At 48.2% G+C, this 19,964-nt stretch overlaps 1 protein-coding gene and 1 long non-coding RNA gene across 2 annotated transcripts in view; one reads left to right on the top strand and one right to left on the bottom strand.

Annotated features, from left to right (window-relative positions):
- The window catches only part of A2ML1 (alpha-2-macroglobulin like 1), a 50,760-nt gene extending 44,331 nt beyond the window's left edge, over positions 1–6,429 (bottom strand). The window contains exons 1-2 of the mRNA XM_006119937.4: positions 6,288–6,429; positions 4,740–4,923 (exon numbers count right to left, since the gene is read on the bottom strand). Of these exons, the coding sequence (XP_006119999.3) occupies positions 4,740–4,923; positions 6,288–6,355 (252 nt within the window). The 5' untranslated portion in view covers positions 6,356–6,429. The remainder of the gene's footprint in view (positions 1–4,739; positions 4,924–6,287) is intronic.
- Positions 6,430–10,905: 4,476 nt separating this feature from the next.
- LOC142818951 (uncharacterized) lies at positions 10,906–19,173 on the top strand. The gene is made up of 3 exons (XR_012896644.2): positions 10,906–11,231; positions 11,822–11,969; positions 16,039–19,173. It is a non-coding gene; the product is annotated as an uncharacterized LOC142818951 (long non-coding RNA).
- Positions 19,174–19,964: the final 791 nt, after the last annotated feature.

The following is a 19,964-nucleotide window of genomic DNA, read 5'->3' as shown; positions in this document are numbered from 1 at the left end:
ACCCGGCATTGCTCGGGTCCTTAACTCAAATAAGTTTTGTTTTTCTTCATTTAAACCATTGCTCTGGGGTGAGGTTGGGGCTGAGGGGTTCGGTACCAGGCTGCCTTGGAGAGAGAAGACATCCCCAGCCCTCTCACTGCAGCAATGTGGGGCCGTGTGGGAAGTGTCTCTCCATGGCCGCTGCAGCTGGCACAGCCGGAGGAGGGGTGCACGTCCCCCAGTTGGGGAGACACCGAGCAACTCTCTGAAATCTATAGTAGATAGCTGTCCCTTTCTCCACCCCTTCTCCCTGCTGGCCCAATGGGGCTATAGATGGCCCGGTCCCCATCTCTGGCTCTTTGCAGCCGCCTGTGGTCATTCTACAGTATAACCCCTCCTGCCATAAATAACTGAATTCCACACACATCCCATTGTCCTGGCACACCCAAACCCTGACCTTGCTTTACAATACAATAAGAGGAAGCCGCATATCACATTTGGTGGTCCTAGCTCTTGCCGTTTAGGAAGAGTTCCCGAACAAATGGACTGACAGACACACACATTGCTAAAATACATAGTGAGATTGTCAAGAAGCTGGTGCAAGCGGGCTCCAGCTCTCTCCTGCACCTTCCCGCTGAGTGAAGAGTATTTCAGTTCAGCTAGGACTTCCTCCACCAGTGCCATTAGCAGCACAGATTTGGCTTTTGTCATCATGCAATGGCCACACCAAGTGAACAATTACCTGCCTGTGGATCCCCCACCAAGCTCAAAAATGAACACACACCCTAAGCAGTACCAAGTACTTGGACAGGAAGAAAACAGAGGGGATTTATGGGCACTAATGATCAACACAACATCTACTCCGTTACAGCCCCAGGCATCCAATCTCCACCCGGCCAGTGACATCAGCATCATGTTGCCTTCCTCCCAGAGACCATTATACTTCAGTTACTCTGCATTAATGAGTGGGGGAAGAAGTGTCACTGTTGGGTGGGTGGCCCAGCCTTGCACTGGTGCAAACTAACACAACAACAATGCTCCTGTCACATTATATATTTTTGTTAGTTTCTAAAGTGCTTCAGGACCATTGTTGTTTAAGTTGTTTTAGTCACAGACTACCATGGCTACCCCTCCGAGACTGGTGCAAACTGGTACAATCTCTCTTGTGTTTTTAGATGCAATTAGAATTAAAGCAGGGGTGGACAATAATTTTTGGTAGGGGGCCTCTCCAAGTTTTTGGAAAGTGGTCAAGGGCCACACTTTTCTGTGGAGAAGGCGTGGGAGTCTAGGATGGTACAGAAGGGTGCACGGGATAAGGAACTGGGGTGCAGGAGATGGTGTGAGGTCTAAGAGGGAGTTTGGGTGAAGGAGGGAACTGTGACCTGGGGCAGGGGAATAGGGTGCAAGGTTAGGGAGGGAGTCTGAATACAGGAGAGGATTTTGGCCTTGGGAAGGGGTGTTGAAGGGGGTACAGGATCTGGGAGGGAGTTGTGACCTGGGGTTGGGGGCAGAACAGAGGGTTTGGATGGTGACCTGGGGAGGGAGTTGGGGTGCAGGAGGGGCAGGGGTGCCCGAAGGAGGGTTACTGTCATTGTATGCACATAAGGAAAGAACACTGCTTCGCCACACTCATATGGGGCAATGAGGAAGCTGAATAAAACAGAGAGATGACTGCCTGGCACCAGCAAAGGTTAAAGGAAACCTTTGAGTTCAGTTAGCTGCACCCTCTTGTAACTGCACCCAGTGCCAGGCCTGGAGGAAGGAGAAAAGAGCCTGGCCTAGGCAGGAGCTCTCTGGGTGCCTGTCTGAAAGCACAGGTGTAACACACCTGGCAATGGAGCCACAGGAAGCAAGTTTTCCCCTGCTGAGGGGAGTCTGCAGACATGCCCCAACTGTGCGGTAACTGGACTAGCAGGGTCAAACTGCAAATTAAAAGACTTACATTGGAAGTAGCTCAGGAGAAGAGATCCTGAGACACCCCCCCCCACCACCACCACCACCACCCACACTATGGCTACGAGGAAAACTCAATTCCATTGTTTAAGGCTGTGAGCCAGGACCTGAGGACAAAAGGAGGGATAAGTCCACCTGAAGTCCCTAACCAATGATCTAACCACTGGGGCCATCAGTTGCCAGGCAGCCTATTGGAGCTTATCTAGTGAGAGTATTGTAGAGATAAGTCCTAGGGCCGGTTCTGTTCAATATCTTCAGCAGTGATTTAGATGGTGATTTAGATGGCAGAGAGAGCACACTTAAAAGTCTGCAGATGCCCAAGCTGGGAAGGGTTGCAAGTGCTTTGGAGGATAGGGTCGTAATTCAAAAGGATCTGGACAAACTGGAGAAATGGTCTGAGGTAAATAGGATGAATGCAAAGTGCTCTACTTAGGAAGGAACAGACATTTGCATACATACACTAGAAAGGCTGCCTGAGTACTATGGAAAAGGATCTGGGGGTCATAGTGGTCCACAAGCTAAATACAAGTCAGTGAGACATGTTGCCAAAAAAAACCTGAACATCATTCTGATGCATTAGCAGTCATGTTGTAAACAGGACACGAGTAGTAATTCTTCCACTTTACTCTGCACTGATTAGGCTTCATTTGGAGTATTGTGTCCAGTTTGTCCACATCTTTCTTGAAATGTGGTGCCCAGAACTGGAGAAAGTCCAGAGAATAGTGACAAAAATAATTAAAGATCTAGAAAACATGATCTACCAGGGAAGACTGAAAAAACTGGTTTGTTTAGCTCTAGAGAAGAGAAGGCAGAGGGGGCATGAGAACTGTTTTCAAGTACGCAAAAGGTTATTACAAGAAAGAAGGAGAAAATTGGTTCTTAACTCTGAGGACAGGAAAAGCAGCAATAGGTTTAAACTGCAGCAAGGGAGGTTTAGGTTGGACATTAGGAAAAAATGTCCTAACTGTCAGGGTGATTAAATGCTGGAATAAATTGCCTAGGGAGGTTGTGGAATCTCCATCATTGGAGGGTTTAAGAGCAGATAAGACAAACACCTGTTAGGGATGGATGATCTAGACAATATTTAGTCCTGCAGTGAGGATAAGGGACAGGACTTGATGACCTCTACAGATCCTTTCCTGTCCTATGATTCTATGCTTATTATGTAAATTCAACAACAAGATGTGGCATTTTCAGTACCTGTGAGCACACAATTACCTTACAAACAGCTGCATCATTATGGTGAGCTTTTCACGTTACCACATAGTTGTGTTCTAGAATCTGAGGCTTCCCTTAAAAAGTATCAGCTGAAACAATAGCTTTCTTAAGGCAAACCCATCCTGCTGTGGAACAAATACAGTCTCCGGTGCCAAGGAGGGAAATAGCTTCCCGCAGTTGTCATGCTTTGGCAATCACCACCTCTGCTGCCCCAGCTGCAGGTACTGGGCACCAAATTGTGGTTGCAAACTACCTTCCCATCTATCCAGCATCCCACTGCTTTTCCTCCTTGGCTCCCCACCACTCCAATGGAGAAAGTGAAGAATGACTAGAATTTACCTGCCTGCACCTTTCTGTCTGTCTCCCACTCCTACCCAGCAAACTAGAGGGAATCCAGGAAGGGCTCAGAGGGCTCAGCACAGATGACATGAACACAGATGTGGCAGAATGTACCCCTGTATTCACACCCTATTGTAATAATCTGTGTACCAGATATGCTGTGTAAGGTATCATCTGAAACGCCTACAGTAGCGAGGTGTAATCATCAGTATCATCCTGAGAGCGTGTAGCAACATTGTATGTGACGTTATAAGATTCCACTGTTGCAGTGTTAACACATGTTCCAGACTGAGGTTGGCAAAGAGCTATGTCTCAGACAAAGGAACGAGTGCTCAGCTTAATTTGCCTTTAACCAGTCAAAAAGGAAAGGAAGCAAATGAAGCGCTAACAAGTGAGAAAACAAAAGCAGGAGGGAACATCCTTTCCAGAGACTCTCTCTCCTGGTATCGAGCTGCAAATGTTCTTCAAGAAGGAGACTGAAATTGTAAAAAGGAGGGACAGACACTTCAAGCTCCACCCCCTCTTTACCCATCAATTCCCTGCACCTGAATGGATAAAGAACAGCTATTGGACATGGGGGAGTGGTCCTGGCCTCAGAAGTTTGGTTAGTAAGACTGTTGAAAGCATGTGGTGAAAAACAAACAAACCAAACTTGTTTTGATTTTATAATAGCCTGTTAAATTAGATAAAATCCAACTGGTGTCTTTGTGACCATTTCTGACTTTCATGCCTCACTGCTTGTGCTTGCTTAAAATCTGTGTTTAGCTAATAAGCTTGTTTTACCTAATCCAATGCATTTAAAATGAAGTGTTTTGGAAAACACTATTTGGGGTATCAAGTTGTGTGCATATTATTCCTTTTAAAGAACTGGATAGCCCAGGAGAGGGAGGAAATCTAGAACAATGGGTGTGTTGGAATCACCTTGCCGTATAACTGAGGCTGGTAAGAGCCAGAGGGCAATTACACACAGCCATTCAGGGTGTAGCTTGTATGCTGGAAAGCTGACACAGGTGGGAGCTGCTGCAGCAAATTATAAAGCATCCAAGGTTGCAGGGCAGAACTAGCAGCTCCCCAGCAATCTGGATTGTAGTCTGGAATGTCACAGTAGCTATCTGAATACCAAGGCATAGCCATCTGTACCAGTCAGACCAGCAAACATCTTCACATAGGTGCATTAGCCAAGCAGTGAGGAAGCACCATAGGCACACCTACATCTAGCCAACACCACTTGAAAGTCATGGAGCACTTACAGGAAAGCTGAAGCATTTGAGCTGTCTCTTCTTCCAGACAAACCCATCCAGCAGCTTGTAAGTCTTGGCCTTGGTCTCCAGAGTGATGGTGAGCAGCATGGAACTCTTCACCTTACTCAAGTCCATGCAGGCTTTCTGCACGGAGGGATACTGCAGCCGGGCTGGTAGCACAACCACATAGTTCCTTGAGCAGTGAGAGAAAAAGGATCAGAAGGCAGGATTGAACCTTGTGTGTTGCTTTTAAAACACACACAAAGCCCCCAGGGAATCAAGTTCTCTGAGCAGCTGAGGAACTGTACCGGTGGGACTTCGTCAACCTAGCTGGCTGCTCGTGAACTCAGAGCTGCTTTATGCAGAAGTTTCGTTCCTGTCTGGGGGGACTGACTGAGTTCCTCCCCAGACACACTCATCCCACGCTGCGGGGAGGGATGTGAGAAGTCTCTACTAGCTCTCCAGCAGGACTGAGGCTGCCTTTGTCAGTCTCAGTTTCTGCTTTCCACTTAAAGCAGTCCTTTAGCAGGTGCTGTGCTACCCTCTGTAACGTAGCTCTCCCGGGCTACTGACAATAGTGTTGCACTGGCGGACATGTTTCATAGAGCTGCTGTGCCTAGGCCAACTTTCTCTGTGCAACCATCCCCCCATTATCATTGTCCTCAGTGAAAAGTTAGAAAGAGGGAAGGAAAGGAAACCAAATGCAAGGAAACCATCTCCAGCTGATACTCATACCCCCTCCCTGCAGTTCTTTGTCTAAGTAATTACCTGCCCTCTGTGCCACCAGAACCATCTCCCTAATCACAGGCAGTGGTGCCCCAAGGGTGACCCCCTCTCTTGAAGACGGGGGGGGGGGGCTTAGAGGGAATGGCTTCAATATGAAATTTGGTCTCCATTTTGAAAGTGTAAAGAACTAGGGAAAGGAGAGACGTGCCGGAGATCAAGAATAAAGAGACCCCGACCTGGCTGTATAACTCCATTTAATCAGTCTCCACACAGCACTGATACCAGGTTTCTAAACAGCTTTCACTATCCCCCACATGTTAAATAAAAAAAAAAAAGTTTGAGCTTCTTTTCTCTTCTGTGCTCCCCCTCCCCACTCTACCCAGAGGTCTTGGAAAACCAGCCTGGATTTTCCCACTTCCTGTGGTCTCCTTCACAGCATTCACAAATGCCCATCTGCATCCATGTCCACCTGTCCCCCCCTCCAGCCATCCCTTGCCACTCTTCAAATGAGTACCATTCCTGGTCCCTCACATCTAACCACTTGCCTGCTTCTCTGACTCCGTCCACTGATCTTTCCTCTCTCCCATCCCCTATTCCTTATTACACCCGTTCCCTACCATCACCCTCGAGTAGCTGTCTCCTCCTCCTTGCTCTCACTTCCCAGTTCTTCTCCAACAATCTGCTCTCAGTCTGCCCTGGGCATTTGCAATGTCTCTAGACACCAAAGTGCCCACTGCTTCCCCTGGCAGCAGTTTGCAAACCCCTGCCCTCTTCCTTCTCCACTCCACAGCCAAGGAGCAGGAGCCAGTCCCTAACTCCACAGTGACTTACGGTACAGGGTCAGCCCTGACAGCAGTCTGGAGGAGTGGGGACAGGGTACAGAGAAGAAGGAGCCACATCTCTGCAGGGACCTGCCGCAAGAGGCCTCCCCAAAGCTGCTTTCTTGCTGGCTCTCTAGCTCTGTGGTACCTGTCTTATATCCTCATTCTGTCAGGGGTGTGGCTTCTTGCCCAGTCACCGATGGGAGACAATCAACTAATCTGGGGCTGTGCAAGGGAGGATGAGGAAGTTCAGATTTAACCTGTGACGGGAGCTGATCCTGGAATGGAGAAGAACGAGTTCTGAAAAGCTGGAAAAGTCACTTCAACTCAGACCGTTTCTCTATACGTTTACCAGGAACAAAGAGTCGAGGCATTGTGTGTGTGCGTACAGTATGTGTGTGGGTGAGAGAGCGCTCATATGTACAGTGAGCACAACTGTCTGCAAAGAGCTGGCTGGGTTCCTGCTCCTAATCAACCTAGGGAAAAGAATACCCATCACCACCAATTCAGCAAACACTCCCTGCAAGCAGGGGATTAAAATACAAATGAAACAATGAGCCAACCTATATAACATCACACCCAGGTTGCAGCTTCCTAACCAAGGATGCAAACAAGCATACCCTAAACCAAACAATGCTGAAGGTAACTGACCAACACGTAAAGCACTAACATATGAATCACCTGAAAGAACAAATGAAGCCAGGCTGCTCCCGAGCTCTTCAGAGAGCTACTGGATCTGGGCTGCGTTTACACTAGCAAACTTCATAGCCAAAAGTCACTCCTAGAGCAGCTCAACCAAAGCTGCTCAACAACAGCTGCCAAAACCTGAAGCCTAGGCAGGATTCAGGAATTTTTTTGCCCCTTGTCATCCACCTCTGTTCTGAGCCAGCCTCCAGCCAAGTTCTGTCCAGATGTCATATATCCAAGTTCTGGCTGTAGCTTCCATTCAATTGTTACTGTTACAGCGAGTGGGGGGCTGAACTAGGAGCAATAGGGTTACTTTCCTGGTACAGACAAAACGTAGCAGACTGCCTGTGGCTCCTATATGCCAAGAAGACAGCTAGGACCCACCGCTTAGGAAGTACACAGCTGGCACAAACTAGGCAAAGAGACTAAAACACTAAGAGACAGCAAACTATTAAAGTGCATTTGGTATTTCCAAGCCAAGCCATTTTTGAGTTAAGGTGGGACATAAAATCTGTTGGAAAATAGCTATAAAGTGAGATCATCCTGATATTAGGAATCTAAAGTCCCCAAACAATTGATTTCCCCCAGATTTTCAAGGTAAAAATGTCAATCCCAGCTTAAATTCATAATTGCGGCAGGCTGATCACAAGTCAAGTTTGGATGCACTAACAGGTTGTAGCAAGAAAGTCTAATGGACAGCTTGCCTCTGTCTTTCCTTCTATGGTAGCAAGTAGTGTCTCTTCATATTACATGTGTACTGTACTGTAAGTGTGAGAAAGTGCAGTGTGCCTTCTCTAAAATTAACCTGCGTGCCTTTATGAACAAGGAAGGATAATATAATGGAGGACAGGATTATATACACAATATCTAGTTCTTGTGTAGCTGGCCAGTGACAAACCTAGCCAAGGAAAAGTATCTAATGGAATGGCTCAGTCCAAATAAGAGAAATTGCAAAAGGACTTGCATAGGGGACATATGAGCCATGAGAAATACTTCCATTGTTCTGAATGATCTGTCCTGCAGCTGATCTATAGACTAGAATGTACCGACCTCATGCCTTATTTATGTTGAGATAAAAATCAAATGATATTTTTATTGTTGTATTTAGGTTAAATCTCCTGCTTCCATTGCATTGTCATGAAAGTTGGCTGCAATTGTCTGCAAACTGAAGATTTCAGGTGAACATGTTGTTTTCATCCCTGGCTTTGCATAATTCCAATATGCTTTTATACTCAGTCACACCACTTATTATGTTCTTTTGCCCCATCACCAGGAAGCTTCTCTTGCAATACAGTTTGCTCACATCTAGTGAACTCAATGAGGAATGCAAATGGCTTCCCAAATTAAAATCCTACCCCTAGGCCTTGGGTGTCCTATGTCAGCAAAATCGTCTTTTCCTCCTCTCATCATGCTGGCACCAAGTCAAGGTCTGAAAAGAAAGGGAGAGTTCTTCATGCTAAATCATGATATGGCAGGTTGCCAGTAATCTCACTGCATGTTCTAAACAAGAGGAAGTCTCAGTTCTCAACATAAAACAATCAGGGCCCACACCTGCTGCTGAATAACACTTAATTGTAGCGGAGCTCCTATCTGGAGAGGTAAACTACGCGAGGAAGACAAGTAGATCCAGTTCATGTAAGAAAGGGTTCACTTGTTACTGTTGTAAGTTACAACAGTTCTGAAACACACCTGCAATTCTCATGAGTTCATGACACACTAATCCAGTGCTTGCAAATGGGATAAGAGGAAAGGTCCTTTCTTGGATTGAGAACTGGTTAAAAGACAGGAAACAAAGGGTAGGAATAAATGGTAAATTTTCAGATTGGAGAGGGGTAACTAGTGGTGTACCCCAAGGGCCAGTCCTGGGACCAATCCTTTTCAACTTATTCATAAATGATCTGGAGAAAGGGGTAAGCAGTGAGATAGTAAAGTTTGCAGATGATACAAAACTGTTTAGGATAGTCAAGACAGAAGCAGACTGTGAGGGACTCTAAGATGGTCTCACTAAACTCAGTGATTGGGCAGCAAAATGGCAAATGAAATTTAATGTGGATAAGTGTAAAGTAATGCACATCGGGAAAAATAACCCCAACTATACGTACAGTATGATGGGGGCTAATTTGGCTATGACAAATCAGGAAAGGGATCTTGGAGTTATCGTGGACAGTTCTCTGAAAACTTCCACGCAGTGTGCAGCGGCGGTTGTGACGTAGTGGGGGTATCGGGCTGCTTTCTATGCTGCTGGCTCTGGGGTAACCCCACTGGCTGCAGTTGGTACCACGGCCCAGCAAAACAGGATGAGTCATTATGCAAAGGGGGTGTCAACCTGTCTGACCAACCACCCCCCATGGAGAGGAACAAAGGAAGGTGGATGCTGCCCTGGCTGGGGGGCAGGGCTGGAGGAGAGTTAGTTAGTTTCTGTCTGGGAGCATGGAGGAAGCAGCCTCAGCCACAGGCTGGGGGGTTTAGAAGCCGAGACCCCCCCCCATATCAAGGGGGGCTGAGGCATCCTAGGCCTGCCCTGTAACCTGATGACATCTGTGCAGTGCTGTATGCTGGAGAAGCAATAAACCACCTCTATTCTACCGGCTGGTGGAGTCTGTTTGTGCCATTTCAGGGGTGCAGGAGACGGGGGACCCCAACACGCCATCACAGCGGTCGAAAAGGCAAATAGGATGCTAGGAATTATTAGGAAAGGGATAGAAAATAAGACAGAATATCTTACTGCCCCTGTATAAAACTATGGTATGTCCACATCTGGAATACTGTGTACAGATGTGGTCTCCTCACCTCAAAAAAGATATTTTGGCCTTGGAAAGGGTTCAGAAAAGGGCAACTAAAATGATTAGGGGTTTGGAACGGGTCCCATCTGAGGAGAGGTTAAAGCGACTGGGACTTTTCAGTTTAGAAAAAAGGAGACTGAGGGGGGATATGATAGAGGTCTATAAAATCATGAGTGGTGTGGAGAGGGCCGATAAAGAAAAGTTATTTATTAGTTCCCTAAATAGAAGAACTAGAGGTCACCAAATGAAATTAATGGGTAGCAGGTTTAAAACAATAAAAGAAAGTTCTTCACACAGCGTGTAGTCAACCTGTGGAACTCCTTGCCAGAGGAGGCTGTGAAGGCTAGGACTATAATAGAGTTTAAAGAGAGGCTAGATAATTTCATGGAGGTTAGGTCCATAAAAGGCTATTAGCCAGGGGATAAAATGGTGTCCTTGGCCTCTGTTTGTCAGAGGCTGGAGAGAGATGGCAGGAGACAAATCGCTTGATCATTGTCTTTGGTCTACCCTCTCTGGGGTACCTGGTGCTGCCCACTGTCGGTAGACAGGATACTGGGCTAGAAGGACCTTTGGTCTGACCCAGTATGGCCGTTCTTATGTTCTCTCCTCCTTCAGAATCTCGGCTGGTCATTCTTCTTCCTTCAGTCTCCCTTTGTCCTCTCTCCAGCCAGAAATCAAAAGTTAACCCTCTTCACCCTTAAGGAAATTTGGCTTCCCTCAGTGCAACAGCCCCCTTCTGAACCAATACCCCAAAAGGAAGAGTTTCATTTCCCACACCTCTGAACCTCCTGAGTCATCCATCCCCCCAGGCTGTGCCCCTACTCAAACTGCTGCACTAGTGGTGAAAATCATCCCTCACACTGTGCACTGTTTGATTTCCTCTCTCAGATTAGTATCTTCTGAAATTCTTAGCATAATCTGCAAAAATGCCTGGAAGGTTTGAATTAAGTGTTTCCTTGTTTCAATTTGCTTACATGGATTTGGCATTCAAAATTTGGAAAATCAGAGTTGCTTATGAAATCACACATGCCTTCTGTCTCAGGAGTCCTATGAAGGATTGTTTTCTGTGTGCTAGGACTATTTTCACTCCTTGTTTTTTATAATTTAAGCAATAGTGCTGCCAACATGTTGCTTGCAAAGACTATTCCACAATGTGATAGTTAAGCTGTGGCAGTTGTATATCAGGCTTTCTGGTCTGGAAAGTGCAGGGCAGGACTTCATTTACATCAAAATGGCCACCACACTGTGCCAATCGGCTGATAGTTGGCACAGCGCAGTAGTCTAGACGGGGATCAGTTGACCCCAGCACCCTCTCTGAGATGAGACAGCTTGTCCCTTAGATCTCTCAGCATAAGAGATGAAGAGTCTAGGTGAGGCTCGCCATGGCTTCGCGCGGTCAATGTAGAAGGCCAGGGCTCATCGGATGTCGAGAGTGTGCTATGCAGCCTGGACTGGGTCAACATGAGTCTTTGGAAAGAAGGCAGGTAAGTTTTTGGGTTCATTCACATGGAAGGGGGAGGGTACTTTAGAGAGGAACTTAGGGTGGGGTCCGAGTATCACCCAGTCCTTTGTAATTACGGTGTATGGAAGGTCGGCCATCAAGGCCTCAAGCTCACTCACCCTCCTGCTAGAGGTAATAGCAACGAGGAAGAATACTTTCATAGACAAATGAGACCAAGAGCAAGTGGCTATAGGTTCGAATGGCGGTTTTGTCAGGCTCTTTAGAACGTGGTTTAAGTCCCAGATGGGGACTGGTGGAGGGACAGGAGGAAAGGTATTTTGTAATCCCTTAAGGAAGCATTTGGTCAATGGGTTAGTGAGAAAAGAAGCGCCATCTGTGGGATAGTGAAAGGCAGCTATGGCGGCGGTGTGGACTTTGATACTGCTAAGTGCTAGGCCTGACTGTTTTAGGGATAGTAAGTAGTCCAGTAGGGTAGGTAAAGGAGCGAGCTCTGGTGGGCTCGCATGTATTTGAGCAAACCAGCGAGAGAATCGAGTCCATTTATACAGGTAAGTTCTTCTAGTGGACCGTCTTCTACTGTTAATCAGAATGTCCTTCACCTGTTTCGAGCAGGCAGTCTCAGCATCCTCGAGCCATGAAGGAGCCAGGCATGGAGATGGGGCTTGGTAATGTCTGGATGGAGAGTCCGACCGTGATTCTGAGACAGAAGGTCATGGTGAAGAGGAAAGGTGTACAGGTCCATCACCGCCATCTTGAGAAGGTAGGGAAACCACATTTGTCTGGGCCACACAGGTGCCACTAGAATGACCCGTACCTGGTCCGTCCTAATTTTGTTGAGGACTCTGTGTAGGAGCAGCAAGGGGAGAAACGCATACAGGAGAGGGGCATCCCATGTGATGGAAAAAGTGTCTTCGAGGGAACGTTTCCCCAGGGCTCCTCTGGAGCAGTAAAGGTGGCATTTTCTGTTGTTTTTCGTGGTGAAGAGGTCCACGTCTGGTTGGCCCCAGTGAAGGAAGAGCAGAGCGAGGACACGTCTGTCGAGTTCCCATTCGTGCTGGTCCAGAAACGTACGGCTTAGTGTGTCCGCTGTGACGTTCAATATTCTGGGAAGGTAAAGGACGAAGGGGTGACCCTGTGTAACAGGCACCAGTTCCAGAGCTTGATAGCTTTCGAACACAGGGAAGGGGATCGAGCACCGCCTTGGCGGTTGATGTAGTACATGCAGGTGGTATTGTCTGTCATGATGGTAATGGACTTGTGAACTATGTACTGAGTAAAATGTTGGCACACATATCTGACCGCCTGTAACTCGAGGAGGTTGATATGGAAAGCCTGCTCCATAAATGACCGTTTACCCTGGGCCGTAATGTGGTCTAAGTGGGCCCTCCAATCCCATGAGTGAGACATCTATTATAACTGTGAGAGTGGAAGGTGAATGTTGGAAAGGAACGCTCTGTAACATATTTTGAGGAATTGTCCACCAGAGCAGGGAGTTGATGATGCGTGGTAGAATGGCGACAGGCTTGGAAAGTTGGTCTCTGGAAGGCTTGTAAACTATTGTGAGCCAGGACTGAAGAAGTCTCATGTGAAGTCGACAACATAGGTCGTGGAAGCCATGTGCCCGAGGATCTTGAGGCAGTCGCAGACCATGACAGTCAGCACCGATTGTACTGCCCGGATAAGGTCACATATGGTTGCGAACCTGTGCTCGGGAAGCACAGCCCTCGCTGTGACTGTGTCAACGAGGGAGCCTATGAATTCTAGTCTCTGCACTGGGAGTAGGGTGGATTTTACATAATTTATGTGAAACCTGAGGCTGAGTAGAAGAGCTATTGTGGTATCTGTCATGGCCTTGGTCTCATTGAAGGACGTGCCTTTTATGAGGCCATCGTCCAGATATGGGAATATTATGATGCCTTGGCATTGAAGTGAGGCCATTACAACTGCCAGGGTTTGGGAAAACACCCTGGGGGCTGTGGAGAGGCCAAACAGGAACACTCTGTATTGATAGTGCTGGTTGCCTAGCATAAACCATAAGAAATGTCTGTGAGCAGGATGAACAGTAATGTGAAAGTAGGCATCCTGGAGGTCAAGAGCTGAAAGCCAATCACCTTGATCAAGTGCGGGAATGATCATTGATAGGATCACCATCTTGAAACGGTGGTATGCGATGTATTTGTTGAGGCACCTGAGGTCTAAGATGGATTGCCACCCTCCCATCTTCTTCTGGGTTAGGAAGTAGGTTGAGTAGAAGCCCCGGCCCTGGAATTGTGGTGGTACGCGTTCTACTGAGCCCAGTTGAAGAAGATGCGAAACCTCTTGTAGGAGGATGGTTTCATGAGAGGGGTCCCTGAAGAGGGATGGGGTAGGAGGGTGGGTAGGAGGGAGGTAAAAGGGATAGTGTAACCAAATTGAATCAGATCCAAGACCCATTTGTCCGAAGTGATGAGGGACCATTGGTGGAAAAAGGCCCAGAGGGGGTGGTGGAACTGAAAGGTATAGGTTGTCAGTGGCAGTGGATTGGCTTCCTGGCTCTCAACCTGACCTTCAAACCTGCTGTTTGCTTGATGGTGGATGGGGTGTGATGTGCTGTTATTGTTGTTGCTGTGGTCTACGGCACTGAATTCTTTGTTTCTGGTGGAAATCGTATTTGGGTTGTTTTCTAAACGGCTCTCTTGAACATTGGTAAGGCTGATACCTAGTTCTCTTGAATGGAGGATTGTACATTCTGAGGGTCCTGAGAGTCGTACAGGAGTCCTTCATAGAATGCAACACCTCATCAATTTTAGCTGCGAAAAGGTTGGTCTGGTCAAAAGGCAAGTCCTCAACCTTCTGCTGTAGATCCCTAGGTATCCCAGATGCCTGTAACCAGGAAATCCTGCAAAGCACAATCGCCGTGGCCGTAATACGAGCTGTGGTGTCTGCCATATCCATGGCAAACTGTAAGGCTGTGCGGGAGATGGTTTGGCCCTCTTGCATAATATTGAGCAAAGTTGACCTTTTGTGCTCCGGAAGGTGCTGGAGGTGGTCTTGGAGCTTGGAGTAATTAGCGTGGTCATAGTCCGTGAGCATGGCAGTATAGTTCGCAGCCCTGAGAAGTAACGTGGCTGAAGAGTAAACTTTTCGGCCCATAATATCCACTTTCTTGTGGTTCTTGTCCTGTGGGGTCAATCCAAGGTTAGGCTGTTTACTTTTGTGTCGCACCAAGTCTACCACTACGGAGTTAGGAGGTGGGTGGGTAAAAAGGAAGTCCATATTCTTTGGAGCGATAAAATATTTACAGCCTGCCCTCATTTGTTGGAGTGATGGAGGCTGGAGTTTGCCAGATGTTGTCGGCCGTGTCCATAGTAGCCTCCTCCATAGGTATAGCAATTTTGGAGGCAGTTGGTGGCTGTAGTGTACGAAGAAGACGATATTGTTTGACCTGCACCTCCTGGAGGTCTCTTTCCTGAGTTATGGCGACTCTTTTAAACAAGTCTTGAAATTTTTTTGTGTCATCTCCCGATGATGGGGCTTCGGTAGTGACCACTTCGTCTGGGGAGGAGAAGGAATTGTGTAGAGGAGATCTGGTCTCCCCTTCAGAGAGAAAGAGTCATGTGCGTCCGAGGGGGATGGAGAATTCGCTTCAGTGGCAGATGCAGTAGCAGGAGGCAAGAGAGGAGGTGGCCTGGAAATAGTGGAAGAGAGCTGGTGGTGTCTCTTTTTCGGACATGGCTCCCAGGGTTGCCATTGAGTGGTATATGGCAGAGGTGGGTAGCCATACTGTTGCGCATACCATGGATGCGGAGGGGGAGGGTATGCATATTGAACTGGAGCCAGCTGCCAGGATGGAGGTCTATGTGTTGGGCTAGAGTGTTGCGATGAAAACCTGCTCCTTGACTTAGTGCCAATGTCACTGACAGACCGAGAAGTGACAGAGGAGTGACGAGACCTCGCAGAGCATATAGAGGAACCTGGGGACGGCGGTGCCAAGGAGGTGTGGTTTCGCACCGGGGATCGGTACCACTCACGCCTCTGAGACGGTGTGGGGCGATGCGGCTTGGCTGGTGGTGGTGCAGACAGCGAGGGTGTTGACGGTGCTGAGGCTTGTTCCGGCACCGGAGCAGTCGGAGGTGGTTTGTCGGCACGGGCCTTCTTCGGCGCCGGGCTCGGTACCGTTTTGGCATGGCTCGGTGCCATGCGCTCTTTCAATAGAGCAGTCGGTGCTGAGGACGGCTTAGGTGCTGTAGCGGTCGGTGCCACTGATTTTTGCCTTGGCTCTGAATGAGCTCTTTTGTGCTGTGCCGACGTCTTAAGCTGCGCCACACCGGAGGTTCCTGGCCTATCCTCGGTGCTGACCTGTACTGCTAAAGGTGCTGAGGATAGGGATGGAGTCGGAGAGAGACTGGTTTTGGAGGTTGTGGAACCAGAGTGGGCTGGCAGTTGACTTTTCTCCATACCCTTACTCAGTTGAGGTGGTCTAGACAATGTAGGAGAGTCTTCTGAGGAAGGACGGAGGGACTTCTCATATAAGAGAATCTTTAGTCTATTGGCTCAGTCTCAGTGCACCCTCGCTGTTAATTTGGAGCAGTGCAGGCACTTTTGAGTCTGGTGCACCTCCCCAAGACACTTAATACACTTGGAGCAGTCCGAAGCAGGCATGGCATCCCGACATGACTTACAACGTTTAAAGCACAGAGAGCAGAGCATAAGGAGTTGGGGAAAAGCGGCAAGCTGCAACAAGAAGAAAAAATATTTTAAACTAGACTGGGAAGGAGAATAGGGCTAAAAAAACTTGGATAATGAGGTAACTAGGGATTAAATCGAGGTATTTCACTATTTTTTAACAGAAGTAAGGCGAACGGTCGGATCCGTCTGCTGCCGAGGACGGTAGAGAAGGAACTGAGGAGCCACGCCGCGCACACGCTCAACAATTCCAATGGCACTAGAGGGCACCATGGCTCCTGCGCGGCGCGGCAGAAACTGCTAGAAAAGTCTCCGGTTGCCAGCGTGAGGATGCACCAGCACCCATAGTTGAGCACCCACGGGGACCACTCGAAGGGGAAACAAAGGTACAAAGTGGTAAGGAAATACTATAACATGTGTAAATGCTTTGTGGTAGGGAGTATCCTCATGCCTTTTAGCATTTTGAATTTAATATTCAAAACAAAAGTACAGGGAGGCACCAAAGACAAAACTGGCACAGGCTGCTTAGTGAAAGTTTAAGTGACATGAAAAGTGCTTTGTAATTTGTAAATAGATAAAAAATGGCTAACTGAATAGCCCATTTGAGCTGCACACCTACTGTGCAAGGAGAACTGAACATGCTGGAAAAATTCACTGCCTGGGAAGAATTTCTGATGTATTAACTCCTCCTTTCCTGAACCACATGGTTTTATCCTTAGGCAGTACATGTGGCTGAGTTTTGTTATTTGCTCTCTTGAACATTCCTGACAATGGCTGTGACGACAATTGGCTATACTTTTTTGTCAATAAGTGGGTTCCTAAATAGGCAGAGACACAACCAGATTAAAGATACACACATTAAAGCTGTGCCGTATTCTGTCAGGCTGAGGTGGCACAGTTACAGGTAGCTTGCTGTTTCCTTGAGCGAGAGATGCAATTGCTACATCTCTTACCTCTCTCTGAGCTGGCTTGCACAATAAAGTTATCAGTATCTGGAGAGAGAATTAACCTCTGTGAGAAGGGAACTACTCAAACTAGAGGAGCCAACTGACTAACAGGTTGGTTTAGTTTTCAAAGCTGGCAGTTGGAGCATCATCCTAGTTTAACTGGTTTTACTGCCTGCGGCAGATGCAAGAGCTCACACAGCCTAAGATGTCCTGACCCTCCTTGGTCTTCCCAGGAAATGAAAGAGGGAAAATATTTTCCCTCCATTTCCCCACAGAAATCTGAAGGTTGACACAAAGATGGTTTGACCCAGATGGGGCAGAAAGGAGGTTGGTAAGTGCTTTCTGTGAGCACTGTGGGGTACTGCATGGAGAGGGGCCAGTGAAAAGCCAGACTGGTGGTATTGGGTTAGATTGTTAACTTGTTAACTATGGAAGTCAGCTTCCCTCAAACTAGGCATCATCAGCTACAGATGAATCTGAAGAGCTCGCTTTCCGAACTTGATCTCATATCTGGGCTCTGTTACCATATTTTTCTGTAACAATGTTTCATGTATATGTTCTTGTAACACCCCTCAGAGACAGGACAGTGCCATTACCCGTATTGCACAGATGGGGCCCAGTGACTGATGAGCATGGTTCATTCAGGAATTATGCAAAATATACCCCTAGATAGGACTTGAACTCCTGTAGACCTCAGCTGCACACAATTAGTTTGTGTACCAGGACTAGGCAATTTATTGGCTGAGGCAGCATCTTTAAAAAAGATCTTTTTTAAAACTACCCCAGTGTCAAGATGTCTGCAGTGATTCGAGTGCCTCAGGGCCAACTGTTAGGAAGCCGGGCACACATCCCAAGCTGGCTGTGAACTCCGATTTCACTAACTGAGTATCAAATGTAAATTCCTCAGACACTTTCATAATCTAACCAGGGAGTCACAGCATCCCCTTTGTTTTTCAGGTCCATCTTGTCAGCCAAGCAAGTCTGCCTTTGTAATGGATAGTGCCCTGCACCAACAATCACAATAATATTCAGGTTACTACCAGTTCCAGGACCAGTCACTTACCCCCACATCAACTTCACTTTAAATCTTACACCAAGACAAGGCTTGTAGCCAGACTTATACTAAAACCAGTGTAGCCTTTGGGAGGAATTCAGTAAGCAGATATAATGAGATCTTATTATTAAAGAACATGGTAAAAATGGGGATCTGCCACTAAGGCGCCAAACTCCCTGACTCTCCAGGCTGATGTGATGGCAACTCAAAAGGCTATCTTTCTAGAAGAATGAAGTTAGGGAGTAGGTCACCACTGGGTTGAATGGAGGTCTCATCAGATAGCTGAGAACTAACATGAAGTCCCAAGATGAGTCAGAATGTCTGATGTAAGGGAAAAGGTTACTCCTAATAAATCTGGGTTACACCAGGTAAGCAAAAAAAAATTTTGACCAAGGGAGGAAAGGCTGATATGGCAATAGGTGTACCTTGACTGAATTTATGGATAATCTGGATGTCTTCAGATGCAGCAGTAAGCTAGGATGAGGGAGAGAGCAATTTATTCCAGGTAACAATGTCTGCAGGTTCAAAAGTATCTTTCAAAAAAGCCTCTTTTGAAAGAGGCTTGCAGTCTAGGCATAGCCTCAGAGTTGGAAATCTTGGTACTGAGAGATGCCTGGTACCTGATAGCAACAGAGATTCTGATTCATCTGACACAGAGCTCCCTCGAGTATCAGAACGCCTGTAGCATTGGAAAGAACCACAGTACCATCTCCATAGGGGAGGCTGCTGGAACTGGCACTGACCATACCAGCGCTGATGGGCGTACTGGAGGCTTGGTAAATGTCAGATGCTGATGCTCACTCGGTACTGAGGTAGTGCTGGTAGCTCCAGCTGAGACACTTGCATTAGCACCAATGGCTATGTTAAGGAGCAGGATGGCCTCAATGGCTAAGCAGAGTGCTTTGGTGCCAATGGCAGGGCTGAGATTGATGGTACCCTGTGCTTATTCTTTTCTTAGTGATGAAGGATACAGACGCCCTACTGGAGCTGTACCTCCTTTTCTTCTGGTGGGCCTGGGAAGCCTCAGGGTATATCTACACTACAAAGTTAGTTCGAACTAACGGACGTTAGTTCAAATTAACTTTCATAGGCGCTACACTAGCACTCCGTTAGTTCGAACTTAATTCGAACTAACGGAGCGCTTAGTTCGAACTAGGAAAACCTCATTTTACGAGGATTAAGCCTAGTTCGAACTAGCTAGTTCGAATTAAGGGGTGTGTAGACCCTTAATTCGAACTAGTGGGAGGCTAGCCCTTCCCAGCTTGCCCTGGTGGCCACTCTGGCCAACACCAGGCAAACTTGTCTGCCCCCCTCCCGGCCCCGGAGCCCTTAAAGGGCCATGGGCTGGCTACACAGTTTGTGCCAGTTGCAAGGCTGCCAGCACCCGTGCCAGCAGACCCTGCACCTGACACCCATAAGCCAGCCACCCGAGGACACCCAGCCCTCCCCCTCTTCCCAGGACCAGCCTGGCGGCTCCCAGGAGCCTGCCCGGGGCCGCAAGCGGCGGGCGCCCGCGTGGTCTAGTGCAGAGATCGTGGACCTCATCGAGGTTTGGGGGGAAGCCTCCAATGTCCACGATCTCCGCACTAGCCACAGGAACGCGGCCGTCTACAGCCGCATGGCTGACAGCCTGGCCGCCAGGGGCCACCAGCGCAGCCGGGAGCAGGTGCGCTGCAAAATCAAGGACCTGCGGCAGTCCTACTCCCGGGCCTGCCTGCCAGGGGCCGACCCGGAGGCCTGCCCCCACTTCCACGCCCTGGACCGCCTCCTGGGGTCTCATGCCGTCCCTGCCCCCCGGGACGTGATAGACCCCGGAGCAGAGGGACCGCTGCAAGAGACCGAGGAGGAGGAGGAGGGGGCTCCGAGAGCCAGGAGCCTGCCGGCAGCCTGCCAAGGACCCGGGACTCCCGAGGCACGCCACAGAGCCGCTCTCCTGTGTCGTCCGAGGCCAGGGAGGCGTCCACCTGTGAGTACCCTCATGTTCCCCTTATGTGTACGGGGGGCTGGGGCGAGAGGGAGCCCCAGGACCGTGCGCCTGGGCCTTGCCCACCACGGAGCAGCAGCTGGGGATCCTGCAGGGGCCCTGGCC

This window comes from Pelodiscus sinensis, chromosome 1, assembly GCF_052426305.1.
Source record: "Pelodiscus sinensis isolate ZL-2025 chromosome 1, ASM5242630v1, whole genome shotgun sequence".
NCBI classification, from domain to species: Eukaryota; Metazoa; Chordata; order Testudines; family Trionychidae; genus Pelodiscus; species Pelodiscus sinensis.
The sequence above is the reverse complement of the archived record's forward strand: the minus strand, read 5'-3'. Positions and strand labels throughout refer to the sequence as shown.